The sequence below is a fragment of the Alligator sinensis genome, unplaced genomic scaffold (genome assembly GCF_000455745.1).
Source record: "Alligator sinensis unplaced genomic scaffold, ASM45574v1 scaffold388_2, whole genome shotgun sequence".
In the NCBI taxonomy this organism is placed as follows: domain Eukaryota; kingdom Metazoa; phylum Chordata; order Crocodylia; family Alligatoridae; genus Alligator; species Alligator sinensis.
The window spans coordinates 2,280,852-2,303,303 of NW_005842102.1; the positions used below are offsets into that span (position 1 = coordinate 2,280,852).

Below are 22,452 nucleotides of genomic sequence, written 5' to 3' on the forward strand. Positions count from 1 at the left end.
AGAATTGTCAGACATCTATGCAGCAGGAAAGGAAAGCTCCTTCTCTGGACCCTGCCCCAGTGTGGGGCCAGGAGAGCTATGCTTCTCTGCAGAGCAAGGGATATGCTCTCTCCCATCAGAAACAGGTGGAGAGCGTGGCTGTGGAGGGACTGCATGCCAGGTGAGGGCATGCTTGTACCATGCTACCAGGCCCTTTGTACCCTTCCAGTGGAGAAAGGGCTTAGGCTCTAGCCAAAAAACTTTCTCAAAAGCAGGAAAAAGTATTTGGCTGCTGGTGGGCCCTGGAGTGAAGATAGCGCCCTGTTTGGACATGGTTGAGTGCTTATGCATGTGAAGATGACATTTGGTGTATGGTGTTTTATATCTTGAAACTCAAAGGGAGTCTAAACTGACTCTAGGGCAGTGGTTATCAACCTTTTTGGACTCGAGGCACCCTCCGTAACTTGTGTGAATTGAGTGGTGCTCAATTTCAAAAACGAATTTCTATATTATGGTGTTCACCTCCTTGCAGAAGGGCTGGGCAGTGAGGGGACAAGCCTGAGCCTGCGTGTATCTACTTAGCTTATCTGTTTGTCTCCTCACTTCTTGCGGCACCCTTCAAAGGATCTAGCAGCACCTCATGGTATCATAGTACTCTGGTTGAGAATCACTGCTCCGGGGGCTTCCCCTTTCCGCCTGTGGCCTTGGCCAGGCTCCCAGCGTTCATTGTAGAGAGGCAGTTACTGCTTCCTGAAGACGGGTGTCAAAAAGGGAGAGTTGGAACTTCTGGCTAATGCTGTCTTTAATATTAATGGTTCGTAGCACCCTGCAGGTCCTCTGATTTTGAAATCGCCGCGTGACCCGGAGCCTGAGTCTACGTTCATTTCCTAAGGAAACTGCCTTTGTTTTTATTTTCTGTACAGAATCTGCTTGCTTTGTCGTCTGCTGGTTCTGTCTAGCCTAGCGTTACAGACCGGAGCTATGGCAGATCCATAAATCTCAGCACTCGAGCAGTTCATAGTCTTGTTGTTGCATGATTTAAAGTCAAGAGTGAAGCTGCCTTTATTTATTGTTTTCCTGTGTTCGGGCTGGGGACTGGGGCAGCATGCTAGTCTCACTGCCTGATTGATTTGTTCCTCCTGGTTCCTTTTCAGAAGCAATAGCTCTTACTCTGCTTCATCTGGAAGGTCAGAGGCTGTGAGCACTCAGCGGGATCTCTTTGAGGAGAGAGGGGAGGAGTACTTAAACACCTTTGAGAAGAAAGCCCAAGCCGACTTTGACAGCTGCCTGTCATCTCAAAGACTAGGCCAAGATCTTTTGTTTCAGCACCAGGAGAAGGTGCAGGATGCTTGTGTTTCTGGGAGCCGCCATGCAAGCTTGAGGTGTTCGCCCCTGGAGTCTGACTTTGTACAAGCTGATAAGAAACCAGAGTATAATGGCTGGGACATCAGCCACCAGCAGAAACCCTCGGAGGCTGCCACAGAGGCAGATGAAGAGGCTTCCAGGGATGAACACTCATTTAGTGCTGACCCCTGGAAGAAAGAAATGGCTACCAGCAAGCCACCTGTGGAAGAGACAACAGAGTGGGCTCCTGAAAACAGAAACTCTAGCACTCAGCACCAAGAGCAGATGGGGCGGACACGGCGATCCGGCCCAATTAAAAAGCCAGTCCTGAAAGCCCTCAAGGTTGAGGAGAAAGAGAAGGAGCTGGAGAAGAGTAAGCTGGAAGGAGAAGGTACCTCATGCCCAGCAAAAGAAAAAGCCCCTGTCCACAAGGTAGAGAATGAGTCAGAAGAGCCAGCAGCCTTGCTAAACTCCACTCACTACCTGCTGGATGACAAAGGTTCTTCCCCAACCGGCATCACCCGAGACACCGAGAAAACTCAGGAGGAAGAGGAGGACGACGAAGAGGAAGAAAAACCTGAAAGAGCATGGGAGAATAAGCTGTCCCGAGAGCCTAATGACCTCCCTCCTACTAAACGAAACAACTGGATCTTTATCGACGAGGAGCAAGCCTTTGGTGGGAGAGGCCAAGGCCGTGGGAGAGGTCGGGGCTTCCGAGAGTTCAGCTTCAGGGGCCGCGGCACTGTGGTTGGCAGCAGGGGCGTCTACAGCAACCCAAGGGGCAGCCGAGGCCGTGGCCTCCGGGAGTTCAACCAGCAGGAAGACTTCCCCAGGGGCAAACCCAGGCGCAGGATCGCCAGCGAGACGCACAGTGAGGGGTCCGAGTACGAGGAGCTGCCCAAGCGTCGCCGGCAGAGGGGATCGGAGAACAGCAATGAGGGCTCTGCTCTGGAGAGGGAGGAGAATGACGTGAAAAAGGGAGACTTCAAGGAATCCTGGCGCTCCAACAAAATCTATTCAGATGATCACAACAGCCTTGACCCGAAGATGAGGGCCCCAAGAGCCTTTGGGAGGTCGCTACCCCCGAGACTGAGCAACTCTGGGTATGGGAGAAGAGGTTTTGCGTCCAAGGAGCCGTGTCAGTGGCAAGGGAGAAGCGGGGGAACTGTGTGGCAGGACTACAACCACAGCACTCCATCGGACACTTTTGGGGCCAGGCGGCAGCCTGACCGGGACTATCTCCAGGACTCTTACAAGCACTCAGACTCCTTCCCTGGAAGGGGCTTTGAGGAGACTCCTGTTGAGGACAAAAGGCACTTTTTCCAGGAAGATTACGCTGCCGACCCAGAGAACATAGAGAATAGGCCGTTCAGGAGGCGGCGGCGGCAGCGGCAGGACAAACCCCCTCGCTTCCGGCGTCTCAGGCAGGAGAGAGAATCCGTGGGCCAGTGGAGCCCCGAGGAAGGGGGAACCAACCTCCTGCCCAGCCAGTGGCCCGGAAGACCCAAGCTGGCCGTGGCGGAGAAGAACGGCATCTCTGGCCAGAGGTCTCCGGAGCTGTCCTACCAGAACTCATCAGATCATGCCAACGAGGAGTGGGAGACTGCATCTGAAAGCAGTGACTTTAGCGAGCGGCGGGAGAGGCGTGAAGGGGTGGGCGAGAGCGAAGCGCAGCTGGACGGCGGCCTGGCTGGCAGCACCCTGGGAGAGAAGAGAGAGCTGGCAAAGAGGAGCTTCTCGAGCCAGAGGCCTCTCGTGGACCGGCAGAGCCGTAAGGCGGAGTCCACAGGGTTTGGGGAGCAGTCGATGAGGGCCAGTGGCGGGGCGGCCTCCCGCTACGAGAGCAAAAGGTGAGCTCAGGTTCCAATGAGCAGCGTGTCCTTTGTGCATGCCCATGTCCCCTATCAGGCCTATGGGGCCAGCTGGCCTGGCAGATTTGTCGCAAAGTGTTCCTCCCATCATTCACAGGAGACCCCCCAGTGCACCCAAGATGTTTGCTGTTTTCCCAGACCTTCATTCCCACGCTAAAGCTCTGCTCACCTTGGAAATTCAGATTCATCTCTGTCTTAGGAGGGCGGTTGGGAATACCTGGGGCTGCCCCCTTTCTTCCACCTGGTTGGAGCTTGCACCACAAAGGTCCATCATTGCACTTTTGTGTTGTACCTCCAGCTGGCCAGAGGGCAGCAAGGGCATCTTGGTCCCTGACTGCCAACTCTTTGAGGTCATCTGGTCTGGGTGCTGACTCCAGGGAGTTGCAAACAGTGGCATGGCAGTGGGGAAAGGTTGGGAGATACGGGTAGCAAGCTGATGGGAATGCAAAGGGGAAATGTCACACATTTAAGTCGATTTCACTACTTTGGAGATTTTAGATCCATAGCTGTGGCCATGGCATGGCTGCTATAGGTGGAGTTGCCAGATCTAGCTACATTTCAAGAGGGTTTTCCTTAAAATCTGGTTATTGCATGGTGATAAACGGAAGACGGAGCTTCCAGGAGAGCTCATACAGTGGCTATATGGGCCTGGTGGCAGCATTGCTCCTGTGAGAACTGTTTTGGGCTCTAAGACAAACTGATAGCTAGGAAACAGGATTTTTGCTGCCTCCTCGGACTCATTTGATGCCTGGTGCTCTGGGAGGCTGGAGTGGCTGGATCGTAGGGCTGGGCCTATTTGGCAGGCCCATTTGTGATCTATTTTTTAGCAGCAGGTTTTGAGTCCAGCCTTCCTTAAGACTGCTGCACTGCATTGGGATTCATGCTTTGAAGTAGATAGATGCTTTGATGCTACCTCATTGTTTCCTCCTCTGATTAATTATAGCAAGCTGCTCCATGGAGGGGGCGAGGGGTTGTGCTGACAGACAGTGAAGAAAAGTGCAATGGGATGTGTGGGGGAAACTTTACTGGGACAGGATGAGGAGTGAGGGAAACACAAGCTTGCCACTACACACTGCTCAGCTTTCTGTAACCAGTTTTTTCCGTGTTCTGCTCCTCGGCTTCTTTACTTTTTCAGCTCCCCAGTGCCTCATGTTGGTTAATCTCTAGAGCACAACACATGGCTGAGGCTCAGAGCTCAAAAGAATTGCCCCGAAAAAAATAACTGGGGAAAAGTGATTTTTTTTTTTTTTTTTTTTTTTTTTTTTTTTTTTGGCTAAATGTGCATCAACCTCTCTGCTCCCCCTTGCTCCCATCAGCCCTTGACCTGACATTTGCTAGAACACGCACATTTTTTGCTAACATTTGAGAGAATTGCAAGAGTTAAAGCTTTTTACATGAGGGTGGAAGGTGCTGGAGCCCCAAATATTCAAAGGGGCGCACATGGGCCTGTAGTTTTCCCTCTGAGACAAACCAGAAAGTTTTCTATCAGCTACAAGTGATGGTGCCTGTTGTTTCCATTCCACTTCCCACAGTAGCATCCCCCATTAACAAGGTGTCTACATGGAAGCAATGTCTCTAGCATTTGGCTGCAGGGAAGGAAGATTGGGCCTGGTGAAGAGAACCCAACCCATTTCTTTGCCTTTTTCTATTTTCCCTCCCGTTGGCCTGCACTTGACTCTCACCCCTTGTCTCCTCACAGGTCCCCGGAAGAAGGTGGGAGTCTCGGCAATGCCAGCAGCGGGAGCAGCCACTCTGTGTACAGCCTGGAACGAGCTTCGCACACCAATTTGGACAGCGCTGAGGGCCCAGGTAAAAAGGTGGAGAAAGAGCCCAAGTCCACGGCCCAGAGAGCAAGTGACAAGGGAGAAGCCATGTCACAGTTCGAATTGAATTATGGAAGTAAGTGCTTTGCCTGGTTAGCTTCCCAAAAGGGACGCTACCCAGTTAATTACATGGTTGAGTCCTTTCCCCTGGTGGGGTAACACCCAAGACAGCACGGTCCAAGGCAGTTTTGAATACTAAATTTATACCCCGTGTCACGGGAAGCATTGGAATTGGGGCAATGGCTTTATAACTCTAGTAAACGCGGTGTTGTGGTCCAATTCAAGAATCTGGTTAGTGAGGGAGGAGCCGAGAACACCTGGCCATCTAAACCAGAGGAGCAATCCGAGTCTGAGTTCCGCCCTAGCCATCTGTAAAGCCAGGTTAAGAAGCCATCAGGTATGGTTAGTGCAGGGGACTGAGTTAACTTCTGTGCAACGCTTCAGAGACAGCAGGTCACATTTGCAAAATGTAGAAGTCTGCTTTGAAAAAGTCTCGGATGTTTTTGGAGCCTTTCTCCATTGTTGTGTAACCAAGTATGAGGAGGGGTTACTTGGTTAGTCTCTAGTAGTGATACTGATGTGGCTGCGCAGGAAGCCTGATTTCTGGCTCCCTTCCCAAGCTCTGCTTGCCCAGGTCAGTGGAAGTGTGCCCAGTATCCGGGCTGCAGAGGAATGACGCAAAGCACTTGGGGTAGTCCAGCTGGTAGGTGCAAGCAGGCTCGCATAGTTTCACTTTCTGTTGGCCGAGCTATTTCATCGCCTAGCTTGAGGGTCCCACTTGAGATGCGTTCTTAACAGATTCTGGTTTTAACTGTAACCCTTGTTCAGATGCCGTCATTGACAATCGGGTTTCAAACACGGCGGAGGAGAACGAAGTGGGTTCTGTGGCAGGCGAAGGTTTCATTGAGGTCCTCACTAAGAAGCAGCGCCGTTTGCTGGAAGAGGAACGCAGGAAGAAAGAACAAGCTGCCCAGGTGAGGAGGGGGAGGCTGGAGCACAGTCTGACCTAGTGCAGAGTCCAGAGTGGGTTTCAGTCAGAGTCTGAGACAGACACACACCCACAAGCCCAACCACAGCCAAGGCTTAAAAAAAGCAGCAGTGCATGTAGTTAGATAACAGCTGACGGTGTATTAGCTCTCAGTGTGATGGGTAGCACTGCTAGGCAGGGGTAGCTTGTTTCTCAGTCTCCGTGGCTTTCTGAGAGTTGCCATGGGTGTCGGGGAGGAGAAATCCATACGGCAACGTAGGAAACTTTCTTTTAATTGTAGCCTCTTCCAAAGCAACTCTCTCTCAAAGCTTGTTGCTACTCTGGTAGCCAGGTGTCCCCTTCCCCAGGTTCAGCCCGGGCTGCGACTCCTTGTCATGCTTCAGAAAGAATTTCCCAAAGTTGAGGTCTGGGCAGGCAGGGTTTTTTTTTTCCATTTCTCTGCCAATTTTCATCGTGGCCTGTTGGGTGAACATGATTGTCCCGTGCACACAGCTTTTAAAGCCTGGTGAGCAGCCTGGATTGTAACTAAATGAACTTCACTTCCCTCACTAGAAGTGTTGTATTCCTCTGTTGAGCAGCGAGGGTCTGGTCTGCACTAGGAAGTTCATATCCTTTCAGTGAGTCTGTTGAGTGTCTCTAGTGAGTGCCCTTGCAGCAGTAGCAGGGCTCTCTGTGAAAGCCGGCAGCAGAGTTTGTCTGCTGAATGGAGGTGAGGCTTCTGCTCCTGCCCAAAAGAAAACACATGTAGACATCCCCACACCTTCTGCTGGCTGTAGCTGTCCCATCAGCCAGTTGGTGCCTTCCCAAACTGCTGCCAGCCCAGCTGCTGCAAGGAGCACATGCACATGTATGTGCTCCAGTGGCTGGGTGGTAGCAGCCAGGGTCTCCCACCAGACCTGCCGGCAGTCAGGGAGGTGCAGACGACATCTAAGACTTTACCTAGCATGGGGGCTGCAGAAATGCACGCCCAGGAGTTTCCAAATAATCTGTAATCAGGATGTTTATTAGGGATTTAGATATTCCTTTCCACACTGGTCATGTACTGCTCCGAAACTAAATCATTTACCAAATTGTTTTAACTCCTGTAAGATAGTTTATGAGTAGGGGCTTCTGTCAGTGTAAATGATGTTCCAATAGATCCTTCTGACCCATCCATTACTTTGTACTCAAGGAGTGGGTCTGAGGAAACAGTCTAAACTGATACACTGAAGGAAAGCTACTGATACCATCACTGATCCGTGTCTCTAATTGTGGGAAATTAAATGGTTCTAGAATAGGAAACCGGCTCAAATGAAACTCCACAGCAACACTAAATCAGAAGGTGGTACCAATGTCAGCAATGGCAGGAAATACAAAGGGGCCTAGAGTTAGTCTGTGCTGCAGGGTTTGATCGTGTGTGAATAGGATTCTGAAGAACAGCTCAGTGACCAGTTCTAAACACAGCTCGCTGGTTAGTGTGGACCAAGGTAAGTTGGACTCGGTGGTTAAATTTTGTGCTGAACACAATTTGCCCTGGTTTGTAGGGGGTTCTAAGTCACGATGAACAATATATCCATTAATTTGGCTTGATGATGATGATATGCAGATGTGATGGAAATTTATGTAACTTCAGTATGCCCATCATGGGAGTAGAAACATGAGTTGCAATGACCGTAACAAAGCTTGGTCTCAAGAACTGATTTATTTGATGGGAGAGAGGTATATTCCAAACCACGACTGAGATAGAAGGAAGTAATGGTGCAGCTGTATAACGAGAGACTTGAGTTTGTAGCTGAACATCGCTTTACAAAGACCTCTGTGTTCCCTCTACATTTTGTCCTCTATATGCCCAATATCGTTTCATAAGACAGCAGCTGATAGCTTCTCTGCGGTACAGCCGTTCTTTGAACATTGTCAGGGCTGGGCACCATGCTGACCACAGACAGATTAACAAACTGGACACAATAGTGTGTGGTATGTGTTTGCTCTTTAAGGGGCCAGAGGGGTTGCTTTGCAAGGAAAGGTTTGGGCGCTAGCAATGGGCAAGCCATCTAAACGATGTTTGAGGCTAGGAGGGCGCTTAAGTTCAAGTACTTGAAGAGTAAATTCCTTGGAGGTGGAAGATATTTTTAAGTACACGATGGGGACATGTGGAAGAACTAGAACAAAAAATGTTGGGAACTGGTCCCTGACGCGGAGGTGTCTTAGGCTGTGGGTTATGTCTCCCAACCCTGCAACAGAAGCCTTGTTTCTTGGCATATTTAAAATTAGGCTAAAGAAAGCCTGAATAAATGTACCAAATGGAGCGGCAGTGTAGTTGTGTGAGCTGAACTAATAGCTCCCTTCCCTCTCCAGAGGGTATTAGGGTATGTGAATCATCTGTCTCCTGATATTGCGCAGTATTAAATTGGTCCTTTAGTGTGCCTGGGGCTGCAGGAAGTCTTATACCAAAGTCTGACGTAGAGATGTTGGGTTTTTGCCCATCCCTCCCCTCTGCTGAAGAGAACTGCTCTTTATAAACCTGGCACAGTTCCTCACCGCCCTGTCATGTTGCCCCGACAGGCCACTCTAGTGATACACAACACTTTGGCAATTTCCCTGTATAAGGTGCTCGAGGAGTCATCCAGGTTGGGGGCTTCCTTCACCTTAGAGACGCCAATGAGGGCACAGCCTCCTTATGAAGGCTCAGGAAGCCAGGAGCCAGACAGAAACTTGCTAACAGCAGGTCCTGTTAACCTAAATCAACAGCAGGTCTCACAGTCAGTGTCTTTCTCTGTCAGGCACCAGCCAAAGGCCGCGTCCTTCAGTCTCGTATCCCTCCTCGATTTGCCAAGAAGCAGAACAGCATGTGCCTAGAGCAAGGCGACGTAACCGTGTCTGGAAACAGCCTGGGCACAGAAATCTGGGAAAGCAATAGCCCAGGTAAGATGGAGCCTCTGCTGTTGGCCAGCCTTGGGGCATCTGACAGTTTTGAAACTGGGAATCCCTTGGGGTTGGAAGAGGAATGTGTGCAGAGGGGAGTATGTGCACATGTGTCACAGAGAGTCACCTTTCTTCTACCCGTGGCTGAAACCCCCAAGGAAAGGAAGGTGGCAGATCTCTGTGCTTGTGCCAGTTCACATTTTTGCTGCTAAGATAACCATCCTGTCCCTGCTTTGTTGGTGTCACCCTTCTCTTGAGATCTCTTCCTTAGTTTCCTCCCCAGTTCATGTGTCTTAGCCTTGTGTTCAAGGCCCTGTACAGCTCCCTCCCACCTATATCCTTATTCTTATTTCTTCTACCTTCTTATCCTTTCTGCACTTCCTGCCAAGTGGGCTTCTTTGTCCCCTTCTCCCACTTTCTCCCTGGCACTGGAAACCCTTCCCCTCCTTCCAGCCTTCACTTCTCCTAGGAAGTCCTTATCTGTTCTGTCCTGTCATGCCCTGTTTTCCCTATGGTATGGTGCCATGCCTCAGCCTGTTCTGGAGTGTAAAGTGTAAAAGTGGCTTTTGGTCAGTCTTGGGGAAGGTGGTGGGCACGAGCAGGGTCATGGAAACAACATGCTCTCGGGGCTCCATCTGAAGCGTCTGACTCCCATCTGCTCTTCCAGCTCTCTCAGTTCAGTCACCTGGCAGCGATTCCTGGAGCAAGCCTGTGAATGGGTTTAACGGCGCAGAAACCAGCCCCACTGAGGTAAGGGACATCTCATCCCCTGTTCAAGTGCTGCGTTAAGTAAAATATTGTTGCAGGTAGCTTGCGCTTCCCATTGTGTTAGCCATTCTGTTGGTGCTGCTCATGTGGTTTTGGCTTTCCACAGCTTTGGCTTGGTGGCTTTCCAAATGGTAGGCCAAATTCTGCTTGCGATTGCTCTTGGGTGTAAATCTGCAACAGCCCAGCTGCACAGCCGGCTGCTCCAGAGTTAGACTCCAAACTGGGAGCAGAGGACGGCCCAGTAAGTGGAATTGGATGATTCCTGCTTGTGTGAGATGTGTAGCTGTTTCTGTAACAAAGGGCGTGAGGAGGCATTGCTGAATGCTGCAGTGACCTTTCACCTTTGAAGACGAGAGTTAAATCTGGTTTGGGTCACAAGTGACGCGAGTTTGGCCATCTCAGCCCAGTAGTCAGGTGGAGCTCTCCTCCTCCTAAAGCTGCAGCGGGGTTGGCACGTTGGACAGTCTGCCTCGGGGCTGTCCAGAGCCGGATTAGCAGCGGCCATTGCAGGTCAGGGCGGCCTCCTCGGCCATTATGCTTGGCTAAAAGGGGGCTGTGTTCTCGCTGTTGTTTTTTCTCCTTTGTGGAGTTGGGTTTGGATCTGGGGCTTTAACACCTCTCGTGCTTTGCATAGCAGGGTTTTAAAGGCAGCCAGGGGGATAGTGGCATTGACTTGAGCGCAGAGTCTCGGGAATCCTCTGCTACCTCCTCTCAGCGCAGTTCTCCGTATGGCACCCTCAAACCAGAGGAGATGAATGGGGCTGGCCTGGTGGACCCAAAGCCCGACTGCCAGAAGGAGCAAGTGCAGAAGCAATCTGATAAAAAGGTAACCTGGATTCGCAGCCAAGCAAGAGCACGCAGAAACGGGTGCCCCTGGCCTGGGGAAAGGGGCTGCATTGGTGTCTTCATAGCTTTATTAAGATAGAGAATGGGTTATTCAGTCTGTGTGTCTCAGCCTCTCTGCTTTCCCATTAAGGATTCAGATCAAGGCTCAGGACAGAACAAGGAACACAAGCCCGGACCGATCGGCAACGAACGCTCCCTGAAAAACAGAAAGGGTTCGGAGGGGACGGAACGGCTGGAAGGGAATATCCCTCCTGTTAATGGGGTGGAAATTCACGTGGATTCTGTTCTTCCTGTGCCATCTATTGAATTTGGAGTAAATCCTAAAGTGAGGATTGAATTTAATTTTATCTTCTTGGTGGTTTCAGCTTGTAGAGAGGAGGAAGGCGATGTAGGCAGGAAGATTAGTCAAGGGAGGCTTCCAGCTTGTGTGCTGTCGAGTTTCTTTATAGATGTCACTGCTTGACAGAGACCAGGATGTCTTGGCAGATGCCTGTTATTCTGATGGAAACAGTATGACAAGGAACAAATGGGGTAGCTGCAGGGTGAGCTAGAAGTTAAGGCCCTGTCAGCCCATTTGTGCCAGTGGGGGGAAGCCTGTTGCTGATTATAGGCACGTTTATTTTGCTGTTGCTCTTTGGTGAAGTTCTGCTAAAGACGATCTTTAGTCCCTAGCAGCATGGTTCTGGTTAAAGTGCGCTAATTGTGAGCAGGTGACAAGTGGCCCCGGGGTCCGGATTTGAATGGGGTGTGTGACCTTTTTTCAGGACTCTGACTTCAGCCTGCCACCTGGTTCTTCCTCCGGTACAGCAACTAACCCTGTCGCCAAACTGCACGATGCCTTGGCTAGTAACGTAAGTACATCATTGACCCTGAATTGACCCATCCGTCCACTATCCCCAGTTAAACCCCAGAGATTGGTTTAAATGGAAAAAGTGCACGTACTTGCAATTTGCTTGATGCTGAATGCGATGTTACCCAGGTGTTTGACACGGCTCAGAAAACCGGCAATGAAAATGTAGGCACTGTCCTTCAGGGTAACTTGATAACATCAATGGCGTGTTAGCTCAGAGATACCCATGCCTTTGTTAGGAAATGATTCAAGTATCGTATCATGCCCTATGTAAAGTAAGAAGCCTTGTCATCTAGAGGATTACCGGTTTCCTTCTGTCCCCTACCGTATAAAAAGGCAAAGGAGCCTTGTTGGGAAGTGACTCATGGCTGGATCTCAGAGTCCTCTTTGTCACAAGGAGACATAGGGAGCAGTGGCTGGCACCAAGCCAAGCCCAGGTCCTTCCTTAATAAAAATGGGGAGATTGTTAGAACAATTTGGCCAAAGGAAAATTAAAATGGATTGAAAACCTAGTACTTTCCTGCAGCCCAGCTGTGTGGTGTGATATTAAAAACGGCTTCCCCTGAAATAGCACAAACTTCATTTCCTGGAGGTTGGCCTTCCAGGTTCGTTCTTCTCACAAGTGTTGGCAAATCAAACAGTGTGTCCCAGCAGTTCCCATGGACTTGTCTGGGGTGGACAGGACAGCTCTCTTCATGCACAGGTAGTAGTGTAGGTCAGATCTAGCTGTGGGGCAAGTTGATGCAACCCTGGAGTTCAGCAGAGCTGTGCCTGCTTACCTAGGGCTGCCTCCGGCCCAGCATACCTGCATTGCCATAATGTTAAACTCACTCCTTTCTCGTTCTAAGCAGCCTCCATAATCCACTCAACAAGTTGGGAAGAAGTGAAACAGTTCAGTTCAGATCCTGAGAAGTATTTGGGCACCTAACTTGTATAGCAGTCAGTGGGAGTCAGGCACCTGCTACCTCTTAGGATTGGGGCCTTTGTGCTGGGCTTAGTGAGTTCTTTGTGAGGTGCCTTACAACTTCGGCATCTCCATAGCTTCCTTTGTGGTGAAGAAAGATGTTTATAAGACATTTAGCTGTCTAAAACTCTCCCTCCAGGCGGGGTTAACGCAGTCCATTCCCATCCTGCGACGAGATCACCATCTCCCACGGTGCATCGGCCTGAACCCAATGTCCTTCCCCACGGCAGACCTCACTCTGAAGGTAAGCAAGGCTCGCTCTGCTTTGCTCCAGCTCTGAAAACCCAGCCCCACTTCCACCCAAATAGTAAAGGTGGAGAGGTTTCACCCACCACCACCTCATTGGGCATTGGGTGTTTCATTGGGCACTTGCAACATCTTCATTTAGCTCCATGAATTTAGTTCAGGTGGAAGGGGAATATTTGGGTAGCTCTAGGTGGGAAAGTCCTCCCTAGTCATTAAATGGGGAAAGCAAGCTGGGTTGCAGCCCAGCCTTGTAGAGAGCAAGTCAAGAAATGAGCAAGAGGACAGTTCATTTCTTCTTCCTGGCCTGCCAAGTCCTGGGTGCTCCCTTGCATCTGACACAAAGCGGGCGCCTGGTGCTAGTTGCAGTGGAACTTTTTGCAACATAGGCACTTCCCTGTTGGGAGTTGATCTGAGACCTGTCAGCAGCTGTCAGGTAAAACAGCTTTCCCCTCCATTTCAGCTGCCTGTACTCATTTCCCTGTCTCTCCTCACTGCTGCAGATGGAGTCTGCCCGCAAAGCCTGGGAGAATTCCCCTAGCTTACCAGAACAGAGCTCTCCAGGAGGTGCTGGCTCGGGCATCCAGCCGCCTTCCAGCGTCGGAGCATCCAATGGTGTTAGCTACAGCTCGTTTGGGGGTGTTTCCATGCCTCCTATGCCGGTGGCATCTGTAGCACCTTCTGCATCTATTCCAGGTACCTGCTAGACATTGGCTTCATTCCAGATTGGTGGAAGTGGAGCTGCATGCCTCTGGCCCTGTCCAGTTTGACTCTGTGCTCCGTGTGTGTGAAAGCATGGACTCCACCTTGGAGTCATGTAATGGGAGTATGTGGAAGAGTTGGTTGTGTAATGAGACAGTCGACTAGATGGTGCTGAAGAACTCATTCACATAGCAATTAGGAGAGAGGTAACTGTCTCCTCTCCTCAGGTGAGGGTCCTCTGGCCGTTGTTGGCGTAAGCCTGGCATAGGGCTAAAATCCTTCATGGGCATGTCACGGTGGGTGAATGCCTCTGGTTGGACACTGGGCTGACTCGGCGATGTTCTACTAGGTCCCACTTGACCCTTTGCTGTGTACTTGACAGAAGGGAAACAAAGATTCTGTGACTGAGAGACTTGAACTTGGGTCCCAACAGTGGCATCAAACAGTTCCCCTAAGTATTTCTCTAACTGAGGCCGTTCTTTCTGTCTTAGGTACCTAGAAAGCCCTTGTTACTATAGTACCTCCCAATATATGTATATAATCACATGCACACCTAGTACCCCTGTGAGGTAGGAAGTGCTGTCATCCGCATTTTGCAGAGACTTGCACCTGGCCTCTCCTGAATCAGAAACTTAGCACCCTGCTTATTGACTCTCCCTCTGCAGCTGTCGAGTGGGATGGGCTATCCTAAGGACAGCTGCTAGTGGGCAAACCATTTGCAGTGACTAAATTGTCCACATTTTCCACTTACAAAGCTGGCTGTCCCCAGAGGCAGAGACAAGTGCGTGTTTTTTCCACCCTCTCTCCTGTACGGCACTTCACTATGGTGCAGGATAGATCAGTGCTTCCTTCCTGGTGCCCTTGTTTGCATGTATTTTCTGAAGCAAATGCTTACTTTGTCTTTGCCATGGGGCTGCAATTTTGTGCCTCCCAGCTGCAAAGGCCTGGTGATGGTGAGCAGTCCAAGTTGACCACCAATGAGTTTTCTTTATGACTAGTTTGTAACTCAACTCGATTGATTCTTCCTGAACTACCAACTCTCACGCAGGGGGCAGTGTCATACACTAGGAAACAGTAGGTTTGCATTTACCAGCCCATAGTACCAGCCTCGCAAAAGCGTGCTTGCTCAACACATGGCTGGTGAGTAAAAACCTTCTCGTTAAAGGGAAGTGGAGTAGATTTTGGGTAAAGGCCGGGGCATTTTTCCAACTGTTTCACAAAGTTGCCGTAACACATTGGTGTGTGGACCTGAGAAACAGACCTTGATGGGTCTGCAGTTTCCTCCTCATTGTCCTGCTTTTACCTTTGTCTCTGGTTCTGCTTATGCTGGAATGAATAGGGTTCAATTGTCATACTCTTTCTTCCCTTTCATTTCAAATTCTAGGTAACCACATCCCACCCCTGTACCTTGATGGTCACGTGTTTGCAAGTCAGCCACGCCTGGTTCCTCAGACGATACCTCAGCAGCAAAGCTACCAACAGGTGAGCGTTGGAGGGGGAGTAGCAGTCACTGCGTCTCTGAATGGGGTTGGTCCAGAGTCCTTCACCCCTTGCCCATCAGCTGGAGAATACTGCTCCGTAACACAGACTGCAGCTGCCTAAAGCAGAGCAGCAGACTGGCTGAAGATAGGAGATGCTGGTTTTTGCACCACAATCGTTTTGACAGGTTTTACTAGGGAGGAGTCTGTAAAGCCCAAATATGTGGCAAAATGAGGAAGTGTACATTTCCCCACCTTGTTCTGAGTGAGACATGAACAGGTTTGAGCCTCAGTTTTTTCCCCAGTGTGTCCACAGCCACATCCCCCAAGCCACAGCACTCATCAGCAGTTCTCAGCATCTCCATCACCAGGGTGCAGGGGTGCTCTCTGAGCTGTGGAGAGCTCTTGTGGGTAAGAGGAGAAGGCAGCGCCAGAGCCTTTGAGAATAGTCTCTGCCTGGGAAAAGGGCCTGTTCTGTGTGTAAAGAACATCAATCCCTGGGAAGCTCAGTCCTATGCTTGTTTGCACTGCTTCATTCACACCTGCCCAGGCATCAGTCTGTTCCAGTTCCCATGAGACTGTGCTCTGAGAAATGACACTTTGTGGGGCTGGGGGAAGGTGGAGCAACTCTCTGAAGAAAGCAGATGGATGTTAAACAGCTCAAGAGGGTTTCTGGCTGCCTCCATGTCTTTCAATCACCTTTATTTCCTCTGCAGGCTGCTGCTGCTCAGCAGATTCCCATTTCCCTTCACACATCCTTACAAGCCCAGGCACAGCTTGGGCTCAGAGGTGGCCTGCCTGTGTCCCAGTCCCAGGAGATCTACAGCTCCATACAGCCCTTCAGGTAACAGCTCTGGTGGTTAATCTGGGCAGCGACAGAGCTTTATGTTGTGAACAGCTAAATATGCCTACAGCAATGTGCATCTGCTGCCCAGTTCATTTGACTGGCAAAGCAGATGTGTTGCGAGAAGGCTTGGCAGAGGGACGTGGGGAAGGTTTTGGCATGCCAGCCTGCACTGCAGTGATCTCAGCCCCTTCTCTCTAGATAAAATAAGCAACCCAATAAAATATGGATTCTTGGCTAAGACGCCTTGGCGCTCTCCAGCTGCTGGACATCGCAGCAAGGTCTTGGCAAACCTTCACCTTCTAGGGAAAGCTTCTACCACCCCACCTGCAGTGTGAGCTTCTTACTAATGCAGTCACCTCATTGCCACCATTAGACTGAAGTTCATTAAGAGCCGGCTATTTTTGGTGAAGTCTATGTCAACGTTCCTGTGGGGCCTCAGACAAGGGGCTTAGCCCAAAAGGTGTTAGGATGAGTGTGAAAGGCTGGGGAAAACTGAATTCTACTGCCAAAAAGGCTTTTGTTTCCCTGTTGATTGGCTTGATGCTGTACTGCACCGTGTGACCTGACTGCCATCCACATGGGGTATAGGGGACAGAGGGGGGTGAAGTGCAGTCTCAAAAGGGCCCAAGGGCAGTGTTTAAATCTGTTTCTCTTCTTCAGGTCTCAGGTGTACATGCACCCCAGTCTGTCTCAGCCCAATACCATGGTTCTGACGGGAGGTACGGCTCTAAAGCCTCCATACTCCGCCTTCCCAGGCATGCAGCCCTTGGAGATGGTGAAAACACAGTCTGGGTCCCCTTACCAGCCAATGAATGGAAGCCAGACTCTGGTTTATGAAGGCCAGATAAATCAGGCAGCTGGTATGGGAGCTTCGCAGATGATGGACTCCCAGCTTACACAGGTTAGGAACAAAGGTTGCATGCTGCTTTGTTTTTTGTATGTGCTCATGACTGGCCAGCATCTGGGACTGGGTCTTAGTCGATATTTGTGGTAAGCTACGGACTTTTGCAAATAAACTCTTCACAAGGAGTCATGCCTCCAGTTGGGCCAAGCCCTGTGTCCCTCATACTTGGTAAAAATGTATAACACATCCTCCAGATTTCTCGAGAAAGTTTGTCTGACCTTAAGCCAATGACCCTCATCTCTTCTCATTTCGACGTTTGGAGCATCCTGGTCTTGAAGGTGTCTCCACAGAATATCTCCCTGATTTCCAGAGTTGCCACCTCTCCTTTAGTTTTCTTAAACGTAGTTCCCAGAGGCTGATTGAGTCCTGCTGGGAAGATCGAAATGTTCATACCACGTGCTGGATCCATCCATTCATTGATTGGCTTCTGAAGGTTTTCATGAAGCTTAGCTTACACTGTGATACAATTGTGTTAAAAAATATGAAAAGCCAGAAAATTCTGCTCCTTTATTTTTGCTTAAAGAGGGGCTTGTGTGCTGCAAGCGCTGAGAGCCCAAAGCTAGTTAACCCAGAAGACAGCTTAGCTAGGGGAGGTGCAGAGGTTCCTGACAAACCATAACTAGGTTCCTCCTGCCTGGATCACGTGGCGAAGTCTTGCTCCTCTCATTACAAAGCAGTCCTGGGAAGTCCTAAATGCAGCAATTACAAAGACTGCCAGAGCGAGTAAGAGGGAACAAGAGGCTACAGAGCAGAGAGAACTTTTTTGTAAAGAGGGAAAGCCACGTGCAAAGTGCCCACTAAGTGGTGGCACCCACTCCTAATTGAATATGAAGTGGCACATTTTGCTAATGATCTCGATCCTGAGCCTGTCGGTGATCAGAGCCCAGTAGTCTCTTCTTGCCCCTCATCCTCTTCTGGGTTTTATGACCCCTTTGAAAATTTGGTCTCATTTAATTGCCATTGAGTTCTGAGGTGCAGTTTTCAGTCACGTTTAACCACCCCCCTCATCAGTCGTTTCAAGAAGGGGTTGAAGCCTGTGGGGTTTCGAACCTAAAGCATCAGCCTTCCCGGCAGTACAGGCCTCAAAATCACATCAGCAGAAGAGAATAGCCAATTGCTTGCATCAGGGACGACACACATGAGGTGCACGCAGGTGCACATGCCCCCCCTGAGTGTGGCGGTGCACCCCCTACAAAAAGGCACCGCTGGCACTGTCAGCAGTGCTCGTGGGTGGTCACCGCTTGCCACCCTGCCGCTGACACCGTTGGTGGCATCTGTGGGCGATCCACGCTGCCTGCTGCTGCCGGTGGTGGTTGCTGACCTTTGGTCGGTGCTCGCCACCCCCCTCCCCCCAGCTGCTGACAGTGCCAGCAGCATCTGCGGGAGCTTGCTTCTGCCATGCCCCCCCAGCCCCGGGGGCATGAGTCATTCAAGGTTTGGATGTGGAAGTCGAGGTGAAAACAATGTGAGCTGTCTGATGCCCTGGTGGCCGCCAGCACCACTGAGAGGGCTCATATGGGCAGTGACCCTGAAGACTGACAAAGCAATGAGGAAGGCTCGAGGCAATCAGCAAAGCCCTCTGTAAAGAGCACACACCTGCTAGGCCACCCCTTTATACAAAGGACACTTGGTGTGGCTACAGGGTGTTGGCAGCTCTGCATGGACACACGTTGCAGTATGAAAGTCCCTCTTTAATGGTGATGTGTTTTGGGGGTTTGTTGGTGGCCCAATGAGCGGATAGCATGTTGAGCTGCACGCTCCTTCCTTCTGTCAGTAACCGCATGTAATTGTCACGCAGCTAACGATGCCTATGCCTGGGTCCCAGCTTCCTCTGCCCCGTTACGGTTCTGGCCAGCAGCCACTGATCTTACCACAGTCCATCCAGCTTCCCCAGGGGCAGAATCTGCCTGTCGGAGCACCCCGCAGGATTCTCCCGCCTGGATCCCAGCCTTCTGTTCTTGCAACCAGCAGGGAGGTAAGAGCTCTCACCTGGGCTTTCTTTAAGAAGCTTTGCACTTGGGTTTTGCACCTTTCTCTGAAAAAAGAGCCACCTATTATAGGCCTGCAGTTAATGAGGAGGGGGATTTGCTTGCGGGGGCTCCTTTATCTTATCTACCAGCTGGTTGGAGCAGAGTAGCTCCATTCCTCCTGTCTCCAGAGCCCAGGCCAGCAGTCTGTTGGGTTGCGCTGCTGTGCCGCCTTCTGTTTTCAGAAGGCAGGGTCATGCCTTGGTCCAGTTTCGCAGTGTCCAGAGGGAGCAGCTGTGGGCTGCATTCTTTCCAAGGCATAGTCAGCTCCCAGGTGCAGATGGACTGCTGCTCGTGAAATACGGCGCTGTTGTCAAAAAGCCCCGTTTGAGCAGATACTGCGATGCCCTGTCAGCTTCAATGCCTTTGTGTAAGCAACGGGTTCTTTTCCAGAGGAGAGAGCACTGGGGATGAGATTCCCTTTTTGCTTGTGCAACCAAACATAGGCAAGTCCTTTCACTGGCATAGCACACTTCCCCGTGTGTAAAGTGGAGGCAAGTGGTATTTGCCAACATCACAAGGGGAGCAGGGAGGCTAAAAATGTGATTGGAGTGCTTGCCAGGTAGATGCAAAGATGATATTTTCTCACTCACTTTCCTCCTTAGTCCTCTCAAATGGAAATGAAAGGGTTTCATTTCACAGATGGCAAACAGAACATGTCCTCCGGAGGATCTGTACCGTCTCCACACACGTACAGGTAAACGATCTGCAGAGTTCCGTCCCGTAGCACCGGGTTGAGTGTGGTGGGAAAGGCTTGGTGGTGTTTTAACGCTTGCAGTGAAACAGTGTTTGTGTCATGCTTCCTTGAATGAGATCCATTAATATAATTTCAAAAATTGAATCTCTGTGCTAGTCTGAATACTGATTTCCAAGCGTAGTGTTGGGGCTTTGCTCTCATGGCAGGAAGCCCATAAACTGCTGTAATTGGCCTGGGAGAAATGCAAAAAAGTGTGACTGGTTTTTGTGTCAGAGCCTTGAAGGTCTGATGCCAGTAGAAGGTGCTCTTACTGAGGCAGCCATGCTGGGGTGTCAAATATGTGGCTTCCTTCCAGTTCTACCTTTGAGCCCAAGAACTAGACGCTCCCGGCCCGGCCTTCCATGCTCTGATCCTCCTTTTGAGGTGGGAAAGGATTTTTGCGACTCTTAGTTGTATCCTCTCCCTCTGCCCAGTGACACACAATCTTGCTTGGGTTGACAGTTTTTAAGAGCTCCAAGCCTGCTGGTTCCTCCTTACTTTCATGCAGACCAGGCTTTCGTTCCGTTGTAGTAACCTAGGCCATGTGTGCTCTCAACCCTTTGATTTCCAGGCCTAGCTCTGCCAGCCCTAGTGGGAAGCCATCTGGACCAGCAGTCAGTATGGGCTCCATGCAGGGACACTATGTGCAACAGGTAGGGCATGTTGATACTGTCGAGCATTGACCTAATGGTATCTGCTCTCGCACACAGTCAGATTGGTAGAGTTCCTACCATTGTGACGACCCAGCCTGCTCTGTTAGTGTGCTAGGATATGAACTTAGTTTCCCCCTTGATAATCCTGTGTGTGCATGCGCGCGTGAGCATAGGTGTACACTTGCCTTACCAAAAAAAATATGTTGAGCCCGATCAGCAAAGCTAACCAAATCATAGTGGCACAATATCAACAGGAAGGGTGTATTGAGTGTCCCGTCCCAGCCCTGCCGTTAGTCTGCTTGGTGAGGAACTGTCCTGGGCGGTGGTGGGGGATGGGGGTTTTGGCCCCCTCAAGATGGGAGCGCTGGGTGCACACAGTAGCCGAGCCTGTGGTGCCAAAGTAACATCGCTGGCAAAACCTCGGGCCCCTCGGCATTAAGACGAGGCATTTGTGGATTGCTCCTTGGACTTAGGTGCCCGGGCACTGTTGTGAAGCTGGCCCTCATCCGCCTGTTCCTGGGTCCCCATGTGAACTGATGCCATGTTTCTCTTTGTCAAAAGGCAAAACAGCGAGTGGATGAAAATAAAACCAGCCTGGGAGCAGTGAAGTTGCAAGAGGCATCCTCCACCAACCAGATGAAGCCGGTGCGCACGGGAGCCATCAAACCTCAAGCGGTCAAAGTGGAGGAGAGCAAGGCGTAGGAGCGCCCGCGGTCCCCAGCTCACCCTCCTGGCTGGGGGAGGCCCCGCAGCTCAGCCCGGCGTCGTGAAAGTCTCGCCAGATCACTCCCATCCTACCCCGGACTGACGAAAACGACACCCTCTCTCAGCCCCTCTCCCAACAAAGCAGTTTGAAACAGTGGATTTGACATTGACTTGCTTGCTTTAAAAACAAACCGACCACCCATCCCCATGTGACTATTGAGTGGCTCGAGCCATCTTTTTGTTCCTACCCCCAGCCCCCACCACCTCCCTTGCAGGTAGTTCATTTGGCAAAGCCCAGTGATCACGTTCCCTACTTCTGTCTCAGCGGAGTGGCAACTGGGGAGGGGGCCAGGTTGAGGCTTTTCATTTTAAAGGCAGCTGAGGTTTTTACAAAAAAAAGCTATATCTTTGTTTATAGCAATTTTTTTATATGTTCTCATTTCCCCTTTCTCTTTACCCCACCCCCATCCCCATAGCTTCCAGAAAATCCCCCAGACCAAAGTCACGTGCTTGGACAGAACCCTGCTTAATTTGGTGTTCGGTTCTGTGCTCCCTTGAGAGTTTTGACTCTTAAATTGAGGTGTTTTCGGTGCATTTCCCCTCCCCTCCTCCAGCAGTTTAGCCTTCCAAATGAGCTGATTAAGAGGCGTAAAGGACAGTTAAGGCATTTGGTAACTTTTCAGTATTTTTGTCTAAGCTAGAAGCAGTGCTTGCTTTAGAGGTAAATGTGTAACAAAGGTATATAGTAGATCGATGCATTAATCTTGAAACTCACACCACTTAACTGTAGCTTCAGGGTGCCCTGTATACAACAAATTGTGGCATTTTCCTTTTAAGGAAAGACACCCAATTTCTGCCACAGGCTCATTTGGATTTAGTTGGTTTCTGGTGGGTTGTTTCTTCCTCCCCTCGCCCTTTCCCACCCCTTGGTAACTGCCCCATGTGCAGCAGCTCAGAAATCACGGATTTACAAAGCGTAAACTGTCAAAGAATTGTGCATGGATCAAACGAGTTGGCGAAAGCCAACGGGTCTATTTGGACTACTTTTTGTAGTTGCGATGCTCTCTCTATGCTTCCCATCACCTCGGCTGCTCTGTTTTGTGCTCGTCCCCTGGAGCTTTCCGTTTTCTCCTCCGGGTCTTGCTCTTTCTTTTTCTGACTCCACAGCCTTTTGCACAACTTGCCGTGGAAACAAGCTAGTGGGAATCCCCTCTGCATAGCAGCCACAGTACACTAGGGAAATCCTGTTGGGTTTGGGGTTTTGGGGGGATGGGGGGGGTTGTTGCATTAGAAGCATGGCTGTTTGGAATCATCATCTTTGTCTTCTCTCCTTCTGATTAAGAGAAAATAGGTCTTTCCTTTTGGTTGAGTTGCATACAGTCCTCAATTCGGTAGTGCTTTTAAGGGTCCCAGTGGGAGGAAGTAAGGTTTTTGTTTTCAGGTGTTTTATTGATCAGATGGGGGGGGGGGGGGGGGGTGTGAGTGAGTGCAAGCGTGTGCCTGTACTACAGGACAAGTAGTTTTGGAAGATGCTTGGGTCTTAAAGCTGACAACAGTCTTAAGTCAACTGAACCACCTCCAGCCAAGAACTGCTCAGCTCTTTTTAAAAACAAGGAGTGGACTCTTGTCACTCTGGTGTTACGGAAAGGAAAGCTTTGTTTCTGCGATAGATGGTAGCTCGCTAACTGGCTGCCCCGGCCGCCTGGGCTAGGTGGCAGCAAATAATTTGCCGATGGTTCCAAAGACGACATTTTGAACAAAGAATGTATTTGGGAAGGGATCTGAATGAAAGGGGGGGGGGGGGGGGGGGGGGTGGGTGTTGT

The 22,452-nt window shown here is 50.4% G+C and overlaps 1 protein-coding gene and 1 non-coding gene across 2 annotated transcripts in view; both read left to right on the forward strand.

Moving 5' to 3' along the window:
• PRRC2B (proline rich coiled-coil 2B) overlaps nt 1-22,432 on the forward strand; it is a 55,701-nt gene extending 33,269 nt beyond the window's left edge. The window contains 18 exon segments of the mRNA XM_014520277.2: nt 1-160; nt 1,134-3,173; nt 4,894-5,093; nt 5,846-5,991; nt 8,765-8,906; nt 9,574-9,656; nt 10,309-10,500; nt 10,651-10,845; nt 11,285-11,371; nt 12,474-12,578; nt 13,081-13,273; nt 14,664-14,761; nt 15,474-15,601; nt 16,265-16,505; nt 18,307-18,483; nt 19,141-19,232; nt 19,843-19,924; nt 20,486-22,432. The exon segment at nt 1-160 is cut by the window's left edge and continues 32 nt beyond it. Of these exon segments, the coding sequence (XP_014375763.1) occupies nt 1-160; nt 1,134-3,173; nt 4,894-5,093; nt 5,846-5,991; nt 8,765-8,906; nt 9,574-9,656; nt 10,309-10,500; nt 10,651-10,845; nt 11,285-11,371; nt 12,474-12,578; nt 13,081-13,273; nt 14,664-14,761; nt 15,474-15,601; nt 16,265-16,505; nt 18,307-18,483; nt 19,141-19,232; nt 19,843-19,924; nt 20,486-20,626 (4,502 nt within the window). The 3' untranslated portion in view covers nt 20,627-22,432.
• On the forward strand, nt 13,609-13,691 carry LOC112550417. The gene has a single exon (XR_003094249.1). It is a non-coding gene; the product is annotated as a small nucleolar RNA SNORD62 (small nucleolar RNA).
• Nucleotides 22,433-22,452: the final 20 nt, after the last annotated feature.